Source organism: Pomacea canaliculata, linkage group LG9 (genome assembly GCF_003073045.1).
Source record: "Pomacea canaliculata isolate SZHN2017 linkage group LG9, ASM307304v1, whole genome shotgun sequence".
Lineage (NCBI taxonomy): Eukaryota > Metazoa > Mollusca > Gastropoda > Architaenioglossa > Ampullariidae > Pomacea > Pomacea canaliculata.
In genome coordinates this window covers 17,958,210-17,985,259 of record NC_037598.1, presented here as the reverse complement: position 1 = coordinate 17,985,259, position 27,050 = coordinate 17,958,210, and the positions used below count along the sequence as shown (strand labels likewise).

Genomic DNA, 27,050 nt, shown 5'->3' with positions numbered 1-27,050 from the left:
GCCTAATAGGTAGAACCGGGCCTGCTTACAGCTGGGCTGTCTTATAGAGGCTTGTTTCCGCTTGTCACATGCAACTCTACAGTTACTTTTGGAAGACATTGAAACACCAACAAAAATGTGAATTTAAGAAATAAATATAATTGATGGTTGCTATGGGGCTTTCGCGGGAAGGTTGGCGGGTTGTCTGTGGGGCTTTCGCGGGAAACGATGATTACTCGCGGGAATTCCCACCTGGGTTCCTCCAGGACTACTCTTCCAAAACCCACCGTGTTTCCGAATGGTTTCCCACAAGGGGTCCTTATATACTCTCTTAAGGGACTCATGAGGTCTTGCAGGCCGTGAACCTGTGAAACTAGATGCATGAATAGAATGATGAAAGTAGTTGTGTGTATAAAATGAACAGAACTGGACCGAGTGCTGAGCCTTGGAGGATCCCGCAGGAAACATAGGAATGTGATGTTGCACAGATCAACTGTAGCGCTCATATAATTTGCACAAATGTTAATTTTACCAGTTTTATTAACACACACACACCCTTAAAAAAAAGTACATCACGCAAGCAGTTTTCCAGAAAGAATTAAGTCCTTTGACGGAGTCGCAATGTGGTCTTAAAAGGATCAAAATGTCCGCTAAAGTCGCGTGGCAGAGACACGATCGAGCTAGGTTCATTCGACAAGTAGTCATGTTTGTCCTAGTCCGATTGACGTGTTGCTATACAACTTTGATAGGCAGGGTTACTACTGGTCAATAAGCCTTTGCGCTCAATGAGTGGTCTCTGGCGCCAACACTACCTATCCTCTCAAGTTACTTCTCTGCCTGTCCACTGCGTCTAAGCTCAAATTTGAGCCTATACAACGGACTATCTTTTAACATATGGACACGGTTAGGGTACGACATTTACCGTCACCCACTCTAAACGATGGATCGTAACGTAGATGATTGTGACACGCGACACATTGCAAGCCTCTTATTGACCCCATTCATAATGTTGACCTTTATCTTACTATGGTCAGTTAAATTCAAAGGCTATCCTCGAGTGCTGTGTGTTGCTGTCGTGATTTAATATACGCCCAAAGTTGTCATTAATTAGCTGCCAAAAATAAAAAAAGATTGCAAGCTATATCTTTGTCACACAAAGAGCTGCTCACGTGAACGTAAAAATATGCGTCTAATTATTTAGGGAGTGGCAGAAAAACTGACAGAGAATGACATTATTCGCTGTGCACACACGCAGTTTTGATAGAAAAAAAAGGATAAAACAAAGAGTTCGACACTGAAACTGTTGTGTCATCTGCGTCAGTGAAGTTTTTTTTATTATTAATATTTCTTTGTGTGTGTGTCTCGTTTTGTTTGGCTCCCCTTAAGTCATCCAAATCATGTTCTAGACCTATTTTACATTTAGAATTTCAGAGACCTGCATCAGTGTTCACACTATATTATATATGTCCCACTAAGGATATGTATAGGTGGATTGCTGTCTGCCAAGACCAACACTTAGCCTCTCGGCGAGCCTAAACAAAGAATGTGACTAAACCGGAACCTTTGTAGTAGCATGCCTCGTTTTAGTTTAACTGGAAAAAAAATCGTCTGCCAGCAGTCCAGTAATACAAAGTCGTGGTCCCACTTATCAGTATAATATTTGAGTCCATTCTTTGTTTCACTAGTACTAAAGGTAACTGATGTTATGCAAGTCACCGACTTAATGTCAAAGGTATCTGGTGATGTGTCAGGTGTGTGCATAATGTGTGCTGACACTATGCCAGGTGTGTCACTAATGTCAGAGGTACATGACCCCCTACCAGCAGTGCGTCACTCACCGGCGCATTATCACATTCGAGCAGTGTCACACATGTCAGAAGTATGCGACGCCATTCTGTGTTATTAATGCTAAATGTGTGCGTGTATCCCGCTGCCAGCAATTCAACACGCTTGTGTTTCTCTGAGGGCAGACTGCTCTCCCAATGTTGCCAGCAAAATCGTTCTCACCATTCCACCATCCCCTCCCGCACACACAAGCATGCATGATGGTACCAGGTAGCTATGTGCACCTATGTAGCAGTTACCTAGGCGTCCTCGATGACACAGCAGAAAAACTAATCGCTGTTGTGGGGTTTCTTTTCATGTCTTCACGCGTGCTGAGGGAAAAGTGGGGCAGGTGATGGATTTAACGTGGCCAAGGAAATACCGATGAGAGACTGGGGTCAGGAGGGCACTTCCTGGAATCACTGTCTCATCCTTTCATATCAATTACGTCGCCGTGGAGGTAGCCTTGTGCCAAGCGGCGAGGCGGTTCTGTCTAGACGCATCACAGCACGGAGATCGACACAGGGAGTACCGATGATGTATTGCGACACAGCAGACAGTGATTAATAGAGGCCATAAATGGAACACCTGGGTTATCTTTTTGGCCAAGATGCGATGTACGGACGCCTTTAAAATCGTCTCTTACTTTCAGTGATGGCGGTGGTTGGGGTGACTCGCAGGTGGTGCAAATGCAAACGATGACGTCTCACATCACTTGAACGGGATACCAGTGGCCAAAGCATGATGGCGTCTGCCAAACATTTCAGCACTGTTCCTGCAGGCATCTACAGGCCCACCAATCACTTTAAACGTAGAGTGGGCAAATTATTGCCATCTACAGACGTGCGGGAGGAAGGGGTTGGAATATATTCGGCTGTCGAGGGACACGTTTGTGGGGACTAGGAACGACCTTAATACGCGGATCCCGATCGGATCCCGATGAAACCCCTACTGTCGTGTTCTTAGGGTAACAAGACCTCCACGCCTGCCTGATTCGTCCACACAGGCTTCTCACCATCTTGGGTTTTGGGGGTTAAGTTAGCTTGCTATCGCTTGGCTATTGCGACTTTAAAATCACTATGTACTATCTCTAACAGATGAATGAAACTTCTTTCAAGCGCATGCTCCCACTCAACCACACACGACCAATTCCCCAAGTGGAAGCCCCCCCAAAAAAAACTATTTCCGTGTAATAAAATATGATAATTTTATTATCACATTGCGTCTAGAGATTGGGAAAAACAATGCTATACATCAGGGCGGAGCAGAAATGAGACAAAAAAAAAATTCACTTTCGTCACTCCTGGTGATTCCCAAAAGCATCTTGTCTTCGTTTGTACAGTAGGAACTATTTCATCTGTCTGTCACAGACACGTCAGACATCGGCTGCTGCAGCAGCATGTTTATATCAGAGTCAAGACAAACGCATAAAGTAAAATGATGGCTGTAATTCATAAAAATTGCACTTTTTGTTCCATTTTTTAACAAATTATTTTTAATCCAGTTTGTTTGGGGATGTTGATGTAATGTGTTCTGCCTGCTGCCGATAAGGGGCCCGCCAGCATGCGAACAGGCTTTGACTTTTGATGCCTTAACAGCAGTCACGTCCTTCTCTGTCGTATTTCTTGTGACAGGCGTTCGCAAACAGACAATATGATGTTGGGAACACGAGCAGTTAGCTACCTCGCTTTAGTGAGTACGAGTAAGGTATACAAGGCACGTCAGGGGCCTACAAGCCATGCGTTCAACCTCCAGTGAGGTCTCGTATGGAACCTGCCTCGTCTGTAAAGACACACACACACAGCATACACACACATACCCATAAAAAGTTTACATGGTTACCAGTTTCACTGACCTGAGGTCATTTTACAACTTAGGTCAAAGTCGAGAAGGTCAAGTTATACTACTCTTGATACGAATTCGCGTCAAGACGTCAATAAGTCAGGCGAACACTGCCGATCAAAGTTTTTAAAAAATACACGTGTAATAATGTGGCGTCAATAAAACAGGATCTGCCAGCTTCGTATAAACATCAGTGGGATACAATCAAAGTAGCTTAAAAGCTAGAGCTGGGCAAATAGACGAAACTTTCCTTTCTTGAAGTCAAAAAGTTGTCCTGGGGCAAGCTCGGCGACGTCTAGTGTCTGTCGATTCGCGCCAAAAATGGCAGTCGTTTGAATTCGCGCCACATGAGTAGATACAAGGTGAAGGAGAAAAACCACTTCAGCAATCAACATTTTAAAACAAAAAAACAAAAACAAAAACTGGACAATATAAGAATGAAAAAAGTAATAATCTATACAACCGTAAAAATGTTTATACTTTTGGAGAAACATTCTCTCAAGTCGAAATATGGGAACCACCAGGAAGCAGCGATCTGCCATCAAAGCCAACAAAACATAGAAGGCTTGACCCCCAAAGCCAGATCAATGATCCCCCCAAATACAGGTCAAGACAGCGTCCTCTAGCATGTACACATTCCTCGTGAAAGAAATGACGTAATGGCAAAGGAACTAAATAAGCGAGATGGGATTTTAAGGAAACACCCTCGATCCCAATTTCTTTTTTGCTCACGCTAGATGAGCAGCGTCAGAGTATGTGTAACAGAACATCCACACTTACTTCTAACTTACAATATTACAGATATCAAATTAGAGCTTCCATTCCTTCCCCAGCCTGTTTTCTCAAATGGTCACAGTTTATGTCAATGTTATGATTTTCTTTACAGACAGCACCAGGTGATAAGCAGAAGAATAAGCATTTTTATCCTTCCTGGTGATGTAGAAATCAATAGACAAAAAAGCAATAGGTCTGTTGAGTATGGTCCAAGATATTAATACAATGCAATAATAAATCTTAAAAAAAACTAAAAGAAAAATAAAGACGTCGCTAACAGTTTCAGTCTACAAGCATCGTTTTGTTAAAGTTTAAATACTGGTATTCAACGGACGCGGTTGTTATTCTTTACATGCCACACCTCGGTTATAACTGCTTTACTCAGTGCGATCGCCAGTAAGTCACTCATTTTTGCCTCCACAAAAGATTTTGACAGGTGCCGTGCATCCAAACACATTAAGGGACTTCTGAGATCCTGGAAGTGACGATGGAGGAAAACCCTCACAAAATATATGAAGTTTGCTCACAATCTACGAGCCAGACATCGGCAGCTTCACACACGTGAACAGTCTAAAAAAACGTGCTATGCAATTCCAGCCATCTTATTCTTGTCCATCTTCCCACAAGCCTCCTCTATATCATCTTGTAATTTTACCTTGAAAATTGACAGCATGCAGCGCAATCTGAGTCTTTGAGTCATGACTAGGGACTAGAGGTTCCCAGGGAACATCTGTAAGGAACAGACAAAAAGCCGCGACCTCTATCTCTTGACTTCAGACTGTTGCTCTTCACCATTAGAAGCTCTGGCGTGCTCTATAGCTAACTCGAAGGTTGATAGACCTGCAGTCCCTAGTCACAATTTCCTCTAAAATTTACTGGAAAAATGCATAAGCGTAAACCATATGCCATAAATGAATTATGACAACGTTAAAGATATTTGAACTAAATGTTACTGAATATAAATGCTTTCTGTTACAAAATGCGCAAAAAAAGGTAAATAACTTATAATGTTGATATTTTCACATAAGGCATAAATCATACAATAATCTTTTCTTTAAAAATGAAAAATAATATAATATTACTGTTACGAGACAGTATACAGAGTTATTCTGCAACAATTTTTTTTACTTAAAAAGCATGTACAATATGAATATGGATAAAAGGGATGCAATGTAGCAAGATAATAAAACAGATACCAGCATTTAATGAAATATGATGCAGCATGTAATTCACAAAACTGTTTTATGGTTTCCTAAGACTGAAAGGAGCCATCAAAATTGTTTTTCTAGCAGAAAATACATTTAGAGACCCTATATAATAGCGCTTACAATTCACCCCATGCGAAAAGGAAAAATAAGATAATTTTTTTGAAAATGCAAAAAAGAATATCAAGACAAAATCCTGTTACAATGTTAAAAATGCTTTGTTGATTAAGCAATGCACAAACAATTTTGGTATCAGATACCAAATATTTCACTGGAGTGCAATATATGTCAGTTTCAAACACATTTGAAGCCACATTGAAGCAAATTTCTCTGCACATGCTAACATGTCAATTGCAAACACATGTATGATTTTGTGCTGAATGGACAACATTCAGTTCAATGTCTGTAATGAAGAGGAAACGGAAGAAATGATCTAGTGACTGTTGATGCAGACTATGCACAAGTCAATAGATGTACACGCAAACTATTGATAAAACCATGTCACATGCGATTTTTCTAGTTCCAAGTAATGCTGCAAGCAGTAAGAATTCCTCCCCACTCCCCAACACACCTGTTTCTTTTTCCTTTTTCTGAATGCAACTTGATTCTAGGACATTAAATAGATTTATCTGACTGTATCTTTAAGTCCAAATAACATAGCACCACTGATGCATACAGCCAATGTAACATAAGCTAATTAATCATTCATATCCATCTCTTGACAAGGGTTTCCACATTTTGCATACTATCTGAGCACTTGTCTCTAGGATGAATGTCTATTTCAAAGGCTTTAAATAAGCTGACATTGACAGCACATTTGATGCTGAAAATATGCATGCTACATAAAGCTTCCTACTTCTGTTTTGGATTAAACTACATCAGAGACTGATTCTTAAATAGCTAAGTAATATGCTATTAAAAATCAGACAGTAAGTTAAAATGCTTTCACTGGCCCTCTTTGCTTTTATGCCAAATGTAAGTGAAGATTGTCCTTAAAGTATTTTGTAAACAGTAACTACTACTCTTCTCTAATGAAGAAAATAGTGAATTAAGACTGCAGTACAGAGTACCATCAGATTATTCCATTCACAAGAAGACTCATCTTTTAGTTCAAGTTGTATAAAGCAGGTTCTGTTTTGGTTGTTATTCTTGCAAAATACATCAGAGACATTTGGAAAGGCCAAAGAAATGCCGTTTTCAGAACCAACAGTCTCTGGGAAAAAAGTTATACACAGCATATCTCTGGGATTCTCCTCCCCTTTTTTCAAGAAAACTGGAATCCAGATCTTTTATAATCACATTGTTGCCATCAAAGGCCCCATACTTTAGCAAGGCAAGTACAGATGATGACATCAGGATAGGAGTTTGTGTGGATGTAAGATTCACTAGCAAAACAACAGATTTGTTCATCTCACTGAAGTGGTACTTGCAGTTCTATGCAATTCCTTCCCCTGAAGCCTGTTCCTGAGCAGAAACAGAACCACTCATGCAAACCTTCCTCACAGGGAAGAAATGTGGTTGTAGAAAGACATATAGCATACGGCACACTTTAAAAGCATGGAACATTTTAAATACTGTTAAGAAAATATCTAAATGAAAGAAAGGTGCACTTATCACTTCGTCAAATAAATATAATTCCAACAAGTTACCTGGTAGTGGAATGAAAAGGTATGCTGTTCAATGGTACTGGAGACATGAAAAGGCATAAAGGAGGACATAAAAATGTTTCTGATCACTTCATTTCAAACAAGTATTTCTAGCACTTCAGAAGTCTGAAAATTATCATTTAAGCATACTTGATAAGACTCCCAATTAGTGGGAAAACTCAACAAAGATGGAAATAAAAGAACCGTGAAAGCTTTCTAATAAGTGTCCAGGTATTTCTTCTTGTTATCTCTACTGCATTTGCCCATGCTCATCTACATAATGTTATAGCAATTACATTTCTCTATTAGTTTACATGTTTAATCTGTCATGCCTTGTGGTTTTTCTTGCCAGTATTGGATGCTAAATGACACTTTTGAAATATTAAATATAAAATACAATATAAAAATGTATATATGTGCTTGCATTTAACAGCTTTATCATGTAGCCATCAGGTCCATACCTTTCAAATGCTTGCATGCAGGTGAACTTACCCATTCTTCTGGTCAATGGTTGTCATCTGTATGTACACAATAACAAATATGCAGCAACAGTGCCAAGTCACAAATATGGGAGGCAAATGGACCAAACAAATTTGCTGCCACAAAAAAGGCACTGAGCATATGCTACTAGTCCAGTGTGGCCACGTGCATCTCTTTGAAGAGAGGTTTGTCACCCCTAGAAGCGCTTGGTGCTCAACAACACTGCAGATCTTTCTCACACTACGGACAACTCTAGTTCATTATCACAGTCTGATTCAGGTGTCTGTCAAGCATGACATTGTTAATATCAAAACCATTCATGTCAACAACCAGAGGCCTGTGAGTGAACAAGGAAGCATTACAGGCAGCATGAATGTCAGACCTGTCTTAGCTTTGTTTCTGTCTCCCAAACTGACCAAGTCATTCATGAATTTATTTTCTGAAGTTCACAATTTTGAGGGGGGGGGGATTGGTGTTTTACGCTGTGCCAGCAACTGAGGCTATATTACGGCAAGGCAGCCAACCCTGTAAACAGATGCCACGTGCAGAGAAAGAACAGCGTGCCCAAGACGAGAAATGAACTCTGGGCAGCCAGCCTTCACTGTATTGGTGACAGGCGCTGACCGTTGCGCCACCGGACCGCCTGAGGTGATGAGGGAAGAGGGACTGGGTGAACATAGGTTAAAACAACTGCAGGCTTTTCTTGTTAGCCATCTGAAAGATGAAATTTCATTGCAGTGATAATGAGATCAGAAATAGTCTTTACTCTTTCTATGACACATATCTTTAATGTTCTTTAGTGACATCTGATGACAATGGATAACCCCAACCTCCCAAAACATCGCTGGTGTCTGAAAAGAAGAGTGAGATAATCTCATCCTTCCTATTTGTATTTTGTAATTAGGTCATCCTTTTACTCAACAAGTGGCACAACTCTATTTCTGTCATAAGACAGGAATGGTGCGGGAGGTGGGGGAAGGCACAAGGCCTGGGGTGCCCAAGTTTTCCAGAGTGTGGGGAAAGTAGCCACAACAGGAGAATATGCTAGGGGAGCATAACTGGGGAACTGGAAGGCAGACCCACCAGAGGAAGAGCCATGGAGCCGAGGACTCAGCGTTGTAACTGGACTAAGTGAACTCCAAAAGTGTAGAAGGGGTCCAGGTGTTCCTGGTCCACCCGGTCCCCCCATCATTGGGCTGTGCATGAATAATGGAGTCTGAAGGCCACCAGGCAGGGAGGAGAGTGATGAAAGTGGATGCAAGGGGTGCTTCGCTGTTGGTGATGGAATGGGTACATGGGTTGCCATGGTGACAGCTGTGCCAGCAGACAATGCTGAAGCAGGTGGCAGCTGTGGCAGCTGAGGATGAGCTGGAGGTGGTACAGGAGAGACTGCAGTGGGAGCTAAGATTATGGGACTTGGTTTAGGCTTGCATGACACAGACGCTGACAGGGACGAGGAAGACGTTGTGGTGATAGACGATGACAGCGGAGGTGATGGAGAGGCAGCAATTCTCTCATGGCTACGGTGGTGGTGGTGGTGCCGGCGACGATGATGATGGTGGTGGTGGTGGTGGTGGTGGTGTCTTTCCAGATCATCCTCATTACTATTGATGGAGCTACCTTGACTGTCTGGACGGCTAGAGGTCTCTTTCTTAATGGTCAGCTCCAGAGGTGACTGACTTCTTCTTCGAATGCGATCACGTTCCCGTTCACGCTCCCACTCTCGTTCTCTCTCTCGTGCCACTGGTGTCACCGCCATATCTTCAGCTCTCCTGTCACAAGATGAGTTGGCAGAACGCCACACTGCTGCTTGCTTGGCAGAGGACTTTATTTCATTGGCATTGTAGGAGGCAAAGTGAGGTAACACTTGCTGCCCATATCGTTCCTGTGCTATAGACTCCATCTTGACTTTGAAGGGCACCTGTCAAAATAAAGAAATGTTACTAAAGATACCCTTCATATTAAACAGCTCACTAAATAGCTGTTTTGAAAGCATACAGACTTGTCTGAGGTTGTAAGGGGAGTATCTCTCTATTTCAGTCTCTAAGGAAATGGCAATAAGACAAAAATTATGCAGTTTTACCACTTGTTTTCAAAGTTTGCACATACTGTCTCCTTAATTTTTTGTTTGGGGGGGGGGGGGTTGGTGGGCTGGTTAGGGCATATTACATGGTATGACAAAGAATAAAAGAGTAGCCAAAAAAAAAAAAAAAACAATCCAACACTCAAGCCTGTTTTATTTGCAACTGCTAAAAGAAGTTTCTTCTTTCATTTCCAATGTGTTATCAGTATATTCATTTCATTGTTCATTGGGTTCAACCTGTTATCAGTATGCATATAATGTGCCTGGTCCTGAAGAAAAACATACAGTAAAACTACATTAGATAACAAAGTGTGCTCACAACCTTTGTTTCAGTCTTCACAATCTCTGGGAAAGAGACAAACTTGTAGACAAATTTCTGGCCCATGACTTTCTTGATGATGTTTTTGTCATAGTAGTAGCGTAGAGCACGAGATAGTTTGTCATAATTCATATTATGCTTGTTTTTTCTCAGGCCCCACAAACGGGCAACCTCTTCAGCATTAACAAGCTTGAATTCTCCTTCTGTGTTGGTCCAGTGTATCATGTTCTGGTGTTGATTACTTAGCAAGAGCTCCAAAAGAAACTGCCAAAGAGTGATGTTAGAATCCATGTTGTCTGCAATCACAATAGCTGCAATCATTATTTACTGAAAATGTTACTTTGCTTGGTCTAAAAGTAAGAAGAACAAACAGAGAAAGGGAGGGAGTTGATGAAAAATTAAAGAAATGAACAGAAAAAAAGAGAGAAATTTAGGTGGTCTAAATGCAATTTATCCATGAGTAGTGGTAGATGAAAACTTCAGTTTGAGAATATCAAACATCAGAGAAAGATGAAATGTCACGGTTTACCACACGCACTGCAAATCATGCTAAATCATACGCAATATAAATTATGTATACATCTACACATGCATGAGCAAAAACAACCTAGCACCCTCATACATTCCTAATCCTCTAAAACCCAAAAAGAAAGAAAATCTTTGTGATTTTAGCATGAATTATTCATGATTTGTATTTTGTCTTTTGGAGTCAGTAAATGCCAAAAAAGGTTTTGACCAAAGAGAAAGAAATAAATTATGGTATTTTAAAGTTTTAAAAAACTAGCAATATTCTTCCTTGACACTTATGAGCACAATCAAACCCACAACCCCTAAAGGGCTCAGCAAAGTGTTCACCACTTTTGATCTGATGCCATACTCATCCACTAAAATCTTGTCCAGGACGGCAACTTATTATGTTAATAATATTGTTAATGATATTGAGATATTCTACCAAAAATTTATTTCATCCCTTTCAGTGACTTTAGACATACTGTTAATGTTTATAATCTGTGTAAATGAGAAAAAGAGTGCGGCCCTATGCTCCTCAAGGAGTAACAAGGAATAAACTTTAGAAAAAGAGTTCATAATACAACTGGAGCAGCTGTATAAGTGATCAGCTTGTAATACTGTTGGCCATCATTATTAGTCCACTAGTTACAGACTTCACCGACATGGAATCATTGCTATATGGTATATCCCTGTAAATAACTTACTGCATGTTATGAAAATCAACTGACTGGTATGTTTCAAAGATTGTGAGTATTTTATGGTAAAGAGTGTATAAAATCTAATCCGATTTCAGCTGTAGACTGAAATGATAATATTGTTCCCTTTTTTCTATTATTTATCTGATCTAGCAGCACAGCATACAAAAGACACAAGAGCTATAGCCATCAGGAAGTAGAGTATTCCTGTGTAACTGCTGTAAAATTCAGAAACAATATGGCTCAAGCATTTTACATAAAATGTAACAGTGCCAGTTTCTCTATGTAGTATTTCATCTAATGGCAACCTGTGTATATGCGTCGTGTATATAAATAGCTGCAGTTTATGCTGATAACAAGCATGTTATACAAAGAAAGAATTCAAACTGTTTGTACTGGAAGTAAAAATCTTGGTCAGATTTATCAACATGAACTACAAAAAATGTAAGATATTCTTTTTGCTAGTGTCCCCAAATCGCCTAACCCATCTGTCACATGCACACAGAGTGAAACGTGTCCCTTCAAAATAAAGTACCTACTTTTCACTGAAAGTGAACTGGATCTTGTGGCATCAGTCGGCTGGGCAGAGTTGTCTGATTCCCAGATCCTGTCCTCCTGCGGAGGGGTGGGGGAGGTGGGGCTGGGTGTAACAGGTGGGGGCGGCATGTAGCCAGCGAGGTCTGGGAGAGAGAAACACAGAGTCACTTATTAATGACATCAGCTACTGATACGGCGGCCTGACACCGTCCTTACCTAATTTCTTGTTGAGCAAAAGTGCTAATCTGCCTCACCCCCTACACTAGAGATGTGATTCACGTCGACACCGTGTACGAACAGCTCACTTGGAACACTCTGCGGGAATGCGAATGTTTCGAGTGACTGAACCGATGGCGTAGTAGAAAAAGAGCTCTAATCCGTGATTCAGAGCGAGATTCTGACGAGGCTGACCCCCCCCCCCAAAAAAAAAAAAAATTACAGGGGGAGGGGGGGTTTAAAAAAAACAAACTCTGGGACGAGTGATCCCCACAGGTCTTCAGAAAACTTGTTGGGCAAACTAGGATGGCGTCACTGAGTCATACGGATGACACGGTCCGAAGTGATCTGTCCATGTCAGGGCTTGCTTGTCCCTGGCACGTGCTTACTTGCAGACGTGTTTCAGATTCCTTGCCGCCATCTCCACCAGTCGCCTCCATGTTAGGGTCAAAGGTCGTGACGAAGGTCAAAGAGGTTTTTTCCCTTTAAGCCCCCTGGCTGTGGTCAAGTTATGTACACACAGCGCGTGGAGGGGGGAAGCGGGTACTAGCATGAGAGTATACGGCCTCGATACAACAAAAGGGGTCGGAAACTCAGTGGAGAGGAGTAAAGAAACGGGAATTTAGTTCGGTGCCAATCTGAGGATGGATTGCGTTAAAGACCAACCTGAATCGTTTGCGTTTTTTGCAGATATCGGTAGATATGGCCGATATAATGCTAACCTGTAAATTTCAGCCTCCAAAAACTCGTTCGTTAATTATCCGCTACGATTCGCACCTACGATCAATGAGACCGGTAACAATGTACTACTTCGCGCTAGCGCACCATTCACAAGGTTGCCAGCCGTCAACACCAATTAGAGAAAGAATGAGCGACAGTTCGGATTATTCGGACGCTGACTGTCTGTATTTCTGGTGGTTCTGAAAAACTGCTATTTTAGTACGAGGAGTGCAGACTTTCAACGTCTGAATAACCTGAACTGTCGCCCTGATTGGTGTTGACGGCTGGCAATGTTGTGAATGGTGTACCAACGTGACGTAGTACACGGTTACCTGCGCTCGTTGATCGAAGGTGTGAATCGCGTACTTTGCTAGCGGATAATTAAGGATAGGTTTTAGAGGCTGAAATTTACAGGTTAGGTTTATATCACCTATATCTACTGATATCTGCAAAAAAAAGCAAACCATTCTGGTTGGTCTTTTAAGTTCTGCAAATACAAGGTGTAAAGCGAAATTCTCAAACGAACCTCTCCAGTCGCCATGCTAGTCCTTGTCATCCCTCCATCCTCTTAACTTCACAATTAAGCGCTTTTTCTCTTCCTTTCATTCACATGTTTCATGATACTGTGCATGAATATATAAATTTTGACTGCTTTACTGTTCCTAAAAATTTTTGCGATTTTTTTGTTTTAATGCCTGTTTTGTATTCAGTAGTCATTTGAAAATATAAAACATCCAGTCCCAGTAAGGGTAAAGATTATACAAAGCAAGTCCCAATCACAAAATATACACATATATACAAGAAAAATTACTGAAAATTTTTAATTAAAACTTTTAAAATATGCACAAATTTCTTAGTGTAGACCTTTGTCTTAAATGATATGCCACATAAGTACACACACACAAAGAGGAGAGGAAGAAGACACTGATTGTTGAGTGCTCTGATTATGAACTCTGGTGCAACTATTACCCTCTAAGTGCTCCACCATTCAAGTGCCTAAATTGCCCACCCTCTACCACCAACTTTATAAGTTCTGCTGTGCACCCTCCCTGCCTCTTCATGCTCTCGCCTGCTGAGTAGTGCTTGGCATGAAGTTGGTGTTCCAAGTTCCTAAAGGAAATATTACTGGTGGAGGATGAAGTTTTTAAGGTTTCCACCCCTCTTCTTCAAGTACATAGGTATAGAATGCCTCAGCTTTTGTAAGCACGAGGCCAGTTTTAGGCACTATTCGCTTATTTTATGATGGCAATATAGGACACTAAAGACCAATACCATGCGAATGGTCTCTGTCAAAGACTGACCATGTTTAAAATCTACCAGGAAATATTAAATTACACAAACTTTCTATCTAAAAAATGAACCTACCGAGTAAAGCATCATACCTAGAAAATCTATTTAACATACAATTCTTTTGTTGACTCACACTTTTAATTCCCTGGTAAACTATAAAGTGAAAGATCACAAACTTTGAAGTATTCTGTGCCTCTAATGCAGGGCTGTCAAAAGTGCTTGGTTTTTGTCACAACTTTACTCATCTCTATCCTTGTCTCTAAATAAAATGAAAAAGCTTTCTTCTAAACTTTTTACTGGAAAATTTATAAGGGTATGGAGAAGTAGAGTCACAGTCACTATCACCTGAAGAACTCCTGAGAATGACTTAAGAAAAAGAGGCAACTGCTGATATGAGGTAGAAGGCGATATATGGATTCAGTGCTTACATGGAGATAAGATAACAGTGGCAGGTCTTTCCACTCATCTAGCATAAGACAAGGATAGTGAGGCACACTCCAGGATGAAGGAATTAGATATAGGTAAGTGGCTGAAGGCAGTTGTAAACAGACAGACCTGGAATAACTTTCCCACAGCTGAAGGGGCAGAGAACCTGCTGCCTGCTTTCCAGCTGACCCGATGGCTTCACTGATAGCCAGACTTTTCTTAGAATTCCAACGTCCACTTTATTTTTTTTTTTGGTGGTGGTGGCAAATGAAAAGCTACAATAAACAGATCCCAACTGACATTTGTCCAGGATTCAGATCAGTAAACTTATGGTTCTACACATAATGGTTTGCTTCTCAGAACTAATGAACATAAAAGTAAGAAGACCCTTTATCACAGTTCAATGTATCACCATCTTAACTGCCTTAAAATGGATACTGCAAGATGAGTGGTGTACAACCAGATGCAGTCCTGCACAAGTGTAAACACTGAAAAAGCAGGAAAGCTCACGTCAAACATATTACAATCAAGGTAAAAGCTTTTTCTAATGTTTTGTCCCAAACTACTCACATTTACACAAAATGTGGAACAATGCTTTTGTGGGTAGAAGGGGAAGATGGTGCAGAATTGAGCTAAAACTAACTTTCTTGTAACCATGTAAATTTGACACTTTTCAGAAGCACTCACCTTTAAAGCCAGGCAAATGGCACAAATGCAGAGGGTAAGTGTATGCAGAGTGGCGCAAGCAGGAATTAGAGAACGCGAAACAGCTGGCTGAAACATTCAATAATACAAGGGTTATCACAATCCTATGCTTTCAGTATATCTGTATATCGGAGATCAGTTAATGTAAGCAATTTTTACTGGGTAACTGATCCAAAACATAGTATACTGCAGTTTTTTTAACATCACTTATTGATAGCGATATCCAAGGGCACAGGTTGGCAACAATAAAAGCAATAAAGCTTAAATAAAGCTTCTGATACAAATAGCTCCTTAGATTATGTTAGAAAGGGAAGGGGAAAGTCCATAAAAATAAAAAAAATTCATAGTCACTGAGACCTCTGTATGATTTTGAGGCAATAAACAGTTGTATTTCATGCAAAGAGCCAAGCATTTTTGGTCTTCCTTATAGCCCTCCTCACTCTACTAGGATAAACAGTTTCCTCTATAGTTGCTTTACAAATCCCTTCTCATTCAAGGAAGATGTAAAAGAAATGTATTATTAACAGGACTATGATAACTGATGCCAGTGTTACTAACACCGAGTAATAATAAACTTGAAGGAAATCTTATATCTTACACAAATTAAAAAACGGATTTGCGTAATTTTCCCAATGCATTGATAAATAAAATTATTTACATGACTCTCCTTTTGAGGTTATTAAACAGGAAATAAGTATTAAGGTTCCACCCAGATGAAAAAAAACACAACAATAAATGGGATAATTTAGTTATTGCTTCCATTTAAGAGATATAACCCTTCAAAAATCTACCTGTAACAATCTACAGCCATCAAGGCTTTTATATGAAACTTCTACACATTCAAATTTTTAAAAAAAGTATCAACCCAATTCATGATAAAACAAGCTTACCAAACATTGCCTTTATTACAAAGTGTTCAATGACAAGTACATGTACAAATATCTGATTTCTGATCATCAGCAACATTACGTTGAAATAAACATAAGTTGCTTTCAAAGAGAGCTAAATACAGATAAAACATTTAAAAAGATCCAATGAACACAGTCAAGGAACTTATATATATATAGTACACTCAAAGAACATTTTAACTGAGGTTATAAAAAAAATATCCTTCAAATCAGAGTGTTACATAGAATTCTGGGGACAGGAGTAATATTATTCCACATGGGACTAGAAGATGATGTCTGCAGCCTTTGCAGAGATGAAAAAGAAAATATTCAGCATATTTTTTGGAAGTGTAAATATGTTGTTTTTTTGAAAAACTTAAAAAAATTGTATATTAGACAAATGTACAAATGCTCCTAAGATAACTATCAGTGAACATTTGATTCTGTTTGAATGCAGTAATAACTTTGAGACAGATGTTGTACTTGATTTAATTTTATTGCTGGCAAAAGCATACATATATTCTTGTAGATTTAAAAAAGGCATCCCCCAGTTAGAACCCTTTATCCAAATGTTGAAACACAGGCATTCAATTGAAAAATTTAATGCATGTTTAGAATTAACCGAAGAAAAGTTTGCTAAACACTGGCTATCATATGAACAACTTGTTAACTAAACTAAATACTGACTATATACATATATATAAATGACTTCATGATTATCAAAAACTATGTCTTGATATGATATACATTAATATTGTTGTGCTGTCATCCTATGACACATGGGATCCAAGGTACCTTCTATGATGATTGCTTTATTTGTGTGAGATTGGGGGAAAAAAAAAAAAAAAAAAAAAAAAAAAAGAAAACCCACATACTTTTCTGTTGTGTAAAATTTTACACTGCTGGCTTCTCTGGGCAGATGGATGTATTCTTAAAATGTTTGTTAATTTATGTGCATATGTTTGTTTTTTATGTTGCTATATTGTAAAATATTGCTTGTTTGTTATGTATACTTATATTGTTATCTGTGAAAAAAAAAAATCATGTATCCCTTATCTCTCCTCACAGCCTGGATAGCCTATACCTACTTGAAAATGTCTCTGTTTATATACTTGAAGATAATATGTAGGTGAGCTATACCTCGGATATAACTAATGTCATATGTTTATAAATAAGTATAAGTCAAGTGTACGGTTGAAATGTGCGAAGTGCCTGAAAAAAAGAGTTGGACCGTGGAAGTTTTTTTTTTGTATTATGTGTTATTTATCGACGTGTGTTGAAAGCTATCTGTATTTATGTAAGCTACAACTAAAAGTTAAAGACAAACCACTACAACCTATGCTGTTTCTAGTGTCAGCTGGTCCTTTCATAGGGTAGGATATGATGAGGTGGAGGAAAGATTTGTGTACATTGTCAGGGATATGCTTGTTGATCTATCTATGTAAATTGATGTATGCGGTAGTTTTTTTATGTTTTGTATATGTATTGTTTAATAAAAAAAAAAAAATCAAAGAATATCCTGTGCACTGAATCAAGATGTCTGTAAAAAACTGAATGTTTACATTCTGTGTCATGTTTAAAGTATCTAACATGGTACAGAAGGCTAACTTCTGTAGGAAATTGCAGCAGAAATGCAGTATAGTCCTACTGTTGGTATGCATGACACATAAGAGCCAAGGTCACACAAGCTAGTTAATCAGTCAACTTACATCTGTAGGGCGGCTTAATTAATATGATTTAGGGGTACAGTCAGTTTAGACTAGAGGGTACTGAATGGACAAACCAGACAGCATGATATCACATGATTTTCATAACTCAGCTCTCTGCTTCACCACTTCTCTCATGGTGGGGACAACAGCAGGGCTTTACTGCATTTGTTTCAAATTTGCTACAAGAGGAACATAGCTAAACAAAACTACTCTATATTCTGTGGATAGGATACATAATATGACATAAAATACTGCATCATGTGTAGATAATCCGACTATTTTGTTTTCCAAGCACAACTCCCCCCACCCTTCCAACAGCTGGATACCGGTTTATTAATCTCCTAACAATGATCAAGATGCTTACACTGAAAACTGATCCTTTACAAAATGGGCCATTTTATTGCTCTTTCCACACAAACATTTATTTAACCTTTTTTCTTTGTTGTTATTCAACCATAAAAGTCACGCAGACACTGAGTTTTGACTCATTCTGCTCCTGTCCCTTGGCCTCAGTGGTCCCAAGGTAGCCTTAACAAGAGAAAGCGCGGGTTCACTGGCTGCCTGCTGCAGGGTCTCCAGGCGTGGCCCCTTGTGTGGTTCCCCGCAGTGCGCCTGCCCCTGCTCCCTGTAACCCGATCGGGTCGTGCCTTGCCCTCCGCCGGCTAGAGAAATTTTGGGAGCTCCAAATTCCTCAACATGCGCGGAATTTTTAAAAAAAAAAAAAACGTGGACCGGATAAGAAGTCTTTACTGTCCGGCCAAAACAAATACCTGTCACCAACGCCAACCTGTTTTGTCTTCATTTCACATTTGAACATATTGATCTGAGTTCACTCTGGTTTTGTCATCATTTTCTTTCACTGGAACATATGCTCTCTTTGCCATTTCACTTGCAACTTTCAAGCATCTATACTCACAGGTAGTAAAAGATGTTTTCTTTCCTATTTTTCCAAACTGCTTTGTAATTAGAAGTAAAATGGTCATTTCAAGTACACCCAACAAAACTGTACTTAAAGATAAAATAATCAATATATGGATCTCTAGTACTCAATGTTTATTTAGGGCCTGCTAGTATTCCACGCAAATCAACAATTTTCATTTCTTTTTGAGCATAGCTTCCAATCTCCCTTTACCTCACGAACCCATTTCCCCCTTTTCCTAAGTAGAATAGCCACGAACTTGTATTACTGGACTGCTGGCAGACGATTTTTTCCAGTTATCTACTAAAATGAGGCAGTTGTGTATAAAGCTTCCAGTTTAATCACATTCATTGTTTAGGCTCCCTGAGACTAACATGGAGAACTTCGCAAAAGGCTAAGCATTGGTCTCAACAGACAGACAGCAATAAACCTATACTAGTCCCTGATTTAGCTGCTTGATTCCAGCAGACCAGTCCAGATTTTCTAAGCAGGATATAACATCTTTCCCTGCACCTATCACCTTGGATCAGCTTCTTGCTTCACACACACACAGATAGTACCATTATCAACCATGGGTGGTGTGCAGGCTACACAAAGTGTTTCCCACAAATGTTCTCACTAGACCTGACTAGATTTTCTTCTTGTCTTTTTCCCAGCATGTTCCTCTAGGGTTTCTCTATGACCCCTCACTGGTGCATACACAAACACATAGGATACTGATACCTGGGTCATCCTGTTTGCTGCCATTTTATCAACAAATTTAAAAACAAAGCTGTTTTGACATGTCAACTACCTTCTAGTTTTTCTTACCTTTGTCTTGGACAATCATTCCACTAATATACTTTGAGGTAAATGTGTTTCATTGTGTTATGCAAACAGAAATATCTACAACTGACATAACAGTATCAGGATTAAAATATTACCAGAATAATTATTGTCTGTGCCAAATAATGAAGTTGCTCAGCATTACAGCATCTACAGGACTTCTCAAAGGGCAGTGCCATGGCCTTCTACCTACAGGACATTAAATATATTTAAACTAATCAGTTTTTCTATTCCAACATTCTATAAAAAAAAATAAAAATTCACAGCTGACAGCTGCTTCTTATCCATCATACCTGTCATGTTCTATCATCCCAAACAAAATATTTCAATTTTGAAATCTCAGTTCTTTCATGTTCTACTGCACCTTTGTATTTATTGCTTGTGCAGTTTCTTTGATGACCATTACAACATCGCAATTCAGCCTCTTTCAAGTCATGGTCACTGACATAAATTCAAAATAATTAGTTCAAATAGAATCTGACATTTTAACTTGCTTACCGACTCTCTCAGTTACTACTATCAGAGTACAATGTGTACTGCAGAAACTGTTCCAGAATCACAAGTTCTATTTGAGATGATTCAACCCTGGCCAATTGAATTATTCTGAAAAAGATTATAAATTCCCTTGAAAATAGTAAATAAATTATACTTTATTCAATATCCACTTGCACAGCTTAGGATTTTGTTCTGGTGTCAAAACAGAAATTAAATACAACCATACACTCATTACACTTTACAAAAAAATTACAGTATAAGCCTCATGCTTATATTCTCCAACGTTGGTTTAGGGTGTTTCTTCTTAAATGGCATCTGACACCTGCTAAAAGTGTCATTGTAGCTCACTGTGTATGTCAATACATGTATATGTATACACAATAATAGGATTTGTAGTTTCCCCCCTACACAGAAGCAAGCTCGATGCGGTTCACAAGAGACCTGGGGCAGTGGGGGAAAGGAGCAGTGTGATGTAGACATCACAATTGAGCACAAACAAGCACAAAATACATATATGAACATGTATCAATTAGCAATACAGCATGAAAGAACACAGAGACAGGAGTCTGGGGGAGAAAGGACAACAGGATGAACGAGTTATAGTAGGTGTTCCTGAAAAAGATATGTTCCAGAGGCATGTGCCGACTCTACACAGTGGAGTCACAGAGGCAGGCCATTCCAAGAACTGGGCCCAGAAGAGAAAGAGCAATGGCTGAATGTCTCCAGTCTATGTGGAAAAGAGAGAAAACTGACTTGTGAGGCAGGTATGGAAACACAACTTTAAACATACAGATTGGGGCAAGGTGATGAACACCACAATAGCAAAGCACAATAAATCTTGAATTCGATGTTATCCCAAACTTATGAAATACAATGCCAGCAGCATTGTTCTGAGTTCTCTGGAGCTTGTGAAGCAGACGGCCAGGAAGATTTATGAACAGTAGTCAAGTCGGGACAACACAAATGCAAACATAAGTTTCTTGATGGAGAGAGGAAATGTCTCATGTGGCTGATCCTGTGCAGTTCGAGAAGGATTTGCAAACTGAGTTGACATGACTCTTGAAGGACAAGGATGTCTCAATAGGAACTCAAAAATTTCTGACAGACTAGCAGAAAGTGATGGGGGACCACAGTCACAAGCAGACAATGTTCTTCACCCCCAGCGCCCCCCCCCCCACCTCCCCGACCAGAAAAGTTTCAATAGGCCAACTGAAATGGTTCCAGGGACTTTATATGTCGAAATGTAGCAGCTGATGAAGGATGACCTTCTCCAGGATCTTGGATAAGAAAGGAAGGTTGGAGAGTGGGTGTCCTTTAGGTCATTAGGCTCAAGGTTAGACTTCTTTAATACTGGAGTGACAGCAACATGTTTGAAAGAGGGAGGAACAGAACCAGTAGAAAGGGAATGACTGATGATGTCTGTAATGGCTGGAATCAATGTGTCAAGGCTCATGATGGTGGTTGGAACAGAATCCAGTGCACAAGATTTTTATATATGTAACTATAGTTACTGACACAGTGGGAAATAAACTAATCAGTGATATAATCAATCCCAGCAGAGCTTAAAATCATATTACAATGTATAATAAAAATTAATTTATGTTTCTGTGGCACTTCCTGGGAAGTAAGTATTTTACATCTTAACTTTGCTAATATGTTTTTAAAAATTCAGTAACCTACTTAGCACTAATTTTTGATGCCACCTTACTAGATCTCAAATTAGTCTTTACACTAGTGCTTATTAGTTATTATTGTTTTTTTTTAATGAAGGCATACTGAAAGTTAAGTTTGTTGGCTTTAAGCAAAATATCACAATGCCTTTGTATAGAGATGAGTCTTAAAGTTCCCTGCTTATTTTCTTGAATTATTTCTTGTTAATGTTTTACAAATAAGAAAATTTCACACACATTCCATTAGGTATTCTCTTTAACTGACTTGAGTACCACATAGTCATTGTAAAATATTTCTAAAGGGAACCTGAAAATGCATGCTTAGAAAACTAAAACCTGGAATGTCAAATTTTTATTCTGAAAGTTGAACAAGCCTAACAAAGCAATGTATCTGCTGAAAATTGTTTCATTACTCGAAGACTGCAAATAATGTTCTCAAATAAATACTGTCAAATAAATAAAGTTCTTTGTGGCAGTGATATTTAACAATATCTGACTGCTTAACAAATATGACAGCTTTAAAATATTTCCTCTGAAGTGTGTGCTTGTGTACGTGAGAGAGAATTGGCTTTTTAATTTTAAAAACAAACGCTATGTTGTGCTACTATAACACACATATAAATATATATGTCTTTACATCAATACGTGGCATGGATATCACATGCCAGACAGTTGCACACACGAAACACAGGCTGACATGTTGTCAGAGTCTAATGAAATTCTCTTATCTGTACGTGTGTCTAGGCACGGCTACAGACGTGCACTACATTCCCACCCACTCTAGTTCTACAGCCGACGAACATGATCTGCGTTTCTAAACAGCTCGCAAGGATGGATGTCGAGAGGCTGGAACCTGCTAGGAGATTTTGGAGTCAAGTCAAAATGTAAAATTTGGAATTCACAAATATCGAGGTTTGGGGAAACTTACCTTCAAACACCTTGGAAATATCACAATTACGCGAAAATGGTACGCAATTTCCAGCTGCTCCGAAGAAAAGCCTGACGACTGACCATGTCAAAACGTGAAGATAATATTCACTCTAAAGCACGCACACGAAAGGCCTCCCAATGTACCATTCCAGAAATGAAAGACTGGGAATAGCTGGAAAACGGCTGCTCCGTTGTGGCAGCCCACTCAGCTGCAGTGTTTGACACTTCTCCAAGGCCGACCTAATTCCGCCCGTCTCAGCAAGCACGGCGTTGTGTAGTGACGTAAGCGATTCAAGAGTGTTCACGGTTGCGCATCTTGTTTGATATTGTATGTGATAACCCTTCTAGCTCAGTCGCTTTTTCTGATTGTTGAATGTCTTTGAACCACCAACTTCACAATTCCCTTGTGTACGTTACAAGCCCATGATTCAACGCTGTGTAACGGGATGGGCTGATCTCTGTTTCTACTGGCCACTCACACAATCAGCCGGAAGTGACATTATTTACAATGGGAACTCCCTCACGTCATAGTGACGTATGAACCATAAATTCGCTTAATTTGGGCAAAACGGATCCCGTCAGAAAAAAAGGCGGTAGTGAAAATGACCAATCATACTTCAGGTCAGACATTTATAGAGACTGAAGCTACACAGACAAACACATTCCAGTTCTGAAGACTGGGACAAGCCCTCGATCGATCTCACCCCACAACTTTTATTTATTGCTCTCCCAAGTCTGAAGGTAACATGGAAAAAATATAGCAAGGGAATAAAAGTGACTTGGGAATATAGTTGAAAAGACCTTGCGTACGTTTTGTCTATTTGCACTTATTTAGAAGTTGTGCATAGTGAAATGTTTTCTCTCTGCCGTGAATACACGTGGATATATAATATTAATTGACTGAAACAAATTTTAGCGGTATTTAGACAAATATTTTCAATTTTTTGCAACTGTTTTAAAGTGTTTTCTTTTCTTTTTTGTGCCTGCACTGCTTGCGCCCTAGGAGCATCCTTTCTCGCCAAAAGGTGACAAGGAGAGAAAATAATTTATTGTCGGCTGCAGGCTGCCTTAAATTTCCACCAAACATGCACAGCTGTGGTCAATGTGGAGATATTTAAAGGCAGCAATATTTTATTTTGGGCCCAATAGATAATTTGATAGACTAAATTTATTAACAACGCATGAATAAAAAAGAAATGTCAGCTGATCGACCTAGCTGTTACTTTTTAATTAGTACCATACGTATTATCGAGGAAGGAATTCGATTGCTTTCTTTATAGTTTTCGGCAACTCTAACCTTATGAAAAAACCTAATCTTTTTATGGTGACGATGTCATTTAGAAAGTAGTTATACATATATACGGTTTCTTGCAGTCGTGATTGTGATGGTAGATATGTATATAAGTTGTGGTTTTGCATGATGCACTCGATCGATTCTTATACAGATTATACAATAACATCGGTGTAAAAATCGTATTGCACAACCTCACTATCAGAGATCCAGATTCATAATGTTAGCAAGAAAGTAATATTATACACACAAATAATACGCTTCCATGCACGTCCATTCATACGCCATGTCTGTCTGCCTGAGTATTTGTTTGGCCGTCTTATGCTTTTTTTTAAATTGACGTGTCTACCACCCTCGGTAAAACCTAAACCGACGCTGAGTTCGACCACGTACGTGTATAGGTGGACTGCTGTCTGTCTGCCGAGACCAACTCTTAGCCTCTTGCAAAGTTCTTCGCTGTTGTCTTAGCGACCATAAACAATGAATGTGATTAAACCGGAAGCTTTATATACACTAGCCTCGTTATAGTAGTTAACTAGAAAAAAAAAATTCGTCTGCAAACAGTCCAGTAATACAAATTTGTGATTTGACTGCAGCGTGCATTTATTTGTTGTTAATTGCCTGCGGAAATATTTCTTGAGTTTTTCTATCAGACAAAACAAGAGCCTTTGCTCATTAAGCTTAAGCTGTGTTTCCCGGAAGCGATAAAAACTATACCCGGATATCAAATCAACCACACAATTGGTCACGTACAGCCCCATGAAATTAGATAACACGTACACCAGTGTCGTCGACATATAGGAAGCGATTTGAAAAGGAAAAACAAAACAGAAAAGATTGAAAGATTGGAAAAACAGAACCGTTTTCCTTTTTTCAGCTTAGGATTTCACATGTTATTTTGATTATTTTAATATTTTGATCCATACATACCAGCATGCTTAGCAAGAGTGTGGGGGCGGGGTGACAGAGTTTCATCACCGTGGCCAGTGTTGAGACACCATCATCTGTGCACCAGAGTTGATTGTGTGTCACGAAACCGGATCTGTCTGATGTAAACGGAATTGTCGGTTGGCAGATTCAGGCTGGTGACAAGCGCGGCCTGCCTCAAAACACACGGCCTCTAGTTCAAATGAAGGCGACGCCTTTTGTCACCAGGACGATCACGACAGCGCGGGGCAACAAGTGCACATGCTCGCTGTCCCCTTGGACACAGACTTCATAGATCATAGATCACAGAAGTCAATGCCTATGACCTTATTTACGCAAGCGCCATCTTCAAACCTAAACGAGGGCTCATGGGTTGGTGTAGTGGTAACCGAAACCAATCTGTGTATCAAACGGTCCGTGATGCTGGATTTGGAATTCATTCACATTTACGATTACCGAAGGACGAACACAAAAATAAAATCACTAGATTGATACTGCATGTTTGTTTCACTTGCAAGATAACGTCTTCAAGTGACACTGATTCGTAATTGGTAGCCTGATGTTTTGGTGGGTTTTTTTCCTTTGGGGGGGGGGGGGGTTAGTAATGTATTTATGGCACTTTATGCTAATCATACTTTTCTTAACCGTTTTAAAAAGTTAAACAATAGGTTATCACGTATGTTAGTACTATTTGTCATTTTTAACATGTGGTAATAAGATTCTGTCACCAAAATACCCTGCATACATGCATATATGTATGTGAGTGTGTTATTCAGTATGTGTGCATTCACAGTTCTAGTATTTCTGTATCACCAACCTGTTATGTTTGCTGTATCTCTTGTGACTATTTTTTGCACGTTGTGTACACATCTCTTACATTTGTTTGTTACAAACCCATATCATTTATTTTGCTTATGTCTATATTGCATAGATCGAGGCACACCTCTCTTGAATTTGTGTCACCAACCTGTATAGTTTTCTTTGCTCTATATGCATGCATTGCAGTGGCGTAAGTCAGTTGTTCTCGAAGTATTTCGGACCGTGGACTACTTTACTAAAGTAAAAATAAAGTAAAAATAGACTGGCGTCGTGTTTATGCAATGTTCAGTCTACGGAGGCAAGTAACCGAACAGATAAATCAACTCTAGATAGGAGATGGGGTGGAGCATATTTTGACAATCGCTAGCTCAATCACAGATGAACTGTCAGCGGTGTGTGTGAGTGTGATGTGTATGTGTGCATGAGAATGATTTTTTTTTTAATATATACATTTAAATTGCCCATTGGGACTAATAAAGTTGGTTGTTATTATTATAAAAGGCATGTCAAAGCCGACTGCGATTCCGAGAGAGTGGGCGGGAGTGCTCAGTATATCAGGCAGAAGACAGATCCGCAGTTCCACAGCGTTTTAGTAGTAAAGGATTACACTGTACTAAGGTCAGTTGTTTGGCAGACAGTGATGGGACCTCAAGTAAGCTAGGAAGACAGGGCAGTTTGGATTATCCCGTACTAACTACGTAATTAGTTGTTGATAGTTGAGCGTGGATGCGAAAATTACCAGTTGGAGACCACGAAGGTTCTGAAACTGTCGATTTAACGGTGTGCCGGAAATCGAAGCCCCTCTTCGCCACCATACTCTTGGAAGATGCAAGTCGCAGAGAAAGACTTTGACGAAGCCGATTGTGTCAAGTCTCTGCTGTAAGTGTAAACATTCAACTTCACCAGACAAAGGGACATGGTATAAAAACTGCTACAGCACGACTTACCAAGAGGTGTGCAGCCCACTCTTAAGACAGTGTAGAGTAATTACCAATTGCTGCTCTGTTCTTGAAGTAAGGCCCATTGGGATGATAGGCTGCTCGAACTACAGCATTAGGCACTGTTCTGCTCTTCAAGTAGTCTCAGACCTACTGGTGACAGGAAGGGGACACTAGTGATTCAAGTGGACTGTCCGCGTGAGCAGACGTCTCAGAGAGTGCATGTATCGAGTCTTTCTGTGAGGGAGTTGCCATATACAAGCAACAAAGAAAATCAACGGTCCGTGCATCATCAACTCTTCTACAGAGCATTGAGAGGGGGCCTTCCGTGCTGCAAAGGACAAGTATACTCCGCGCAGCAATGGGCAATTCAGTGTTAAAGCTAAGTG

The 27,050-nt window shown here is 39.7% G+C and overlaps 1 protein-coding gene across 1 annotated transcript; it reads right to left on the bottom strand.

Annotated features, from left to right (window-relative positions):
- Nucleotides 1-2,993: 2,993 nt before the first annotated feature.
- Nucleotides 2,994-23,192, bottom strand: LOC112571739 (ETS domain-containing protein Elk-3-like). Its single transcript, XM_025250984.1, is given in 6 exon segments — nt 2,994-8,766; nt 8,769-9,671; nt 10,156-10,448; nt 11,897-12,037; nt 15,234-15,320; nt 22,685-23,192. Coding segments are annotated over 4 exon segments (1,395 nt in total). The 5' UTR covers nt 12,024-12,037; nt 15,234-15,320; nt 22,685-23,192; the 3' UTR covers nt 2,994-8,694.
- Between the last annotated feature and the right edge of the window lie 3,858 nt (nt 23,193-27,050).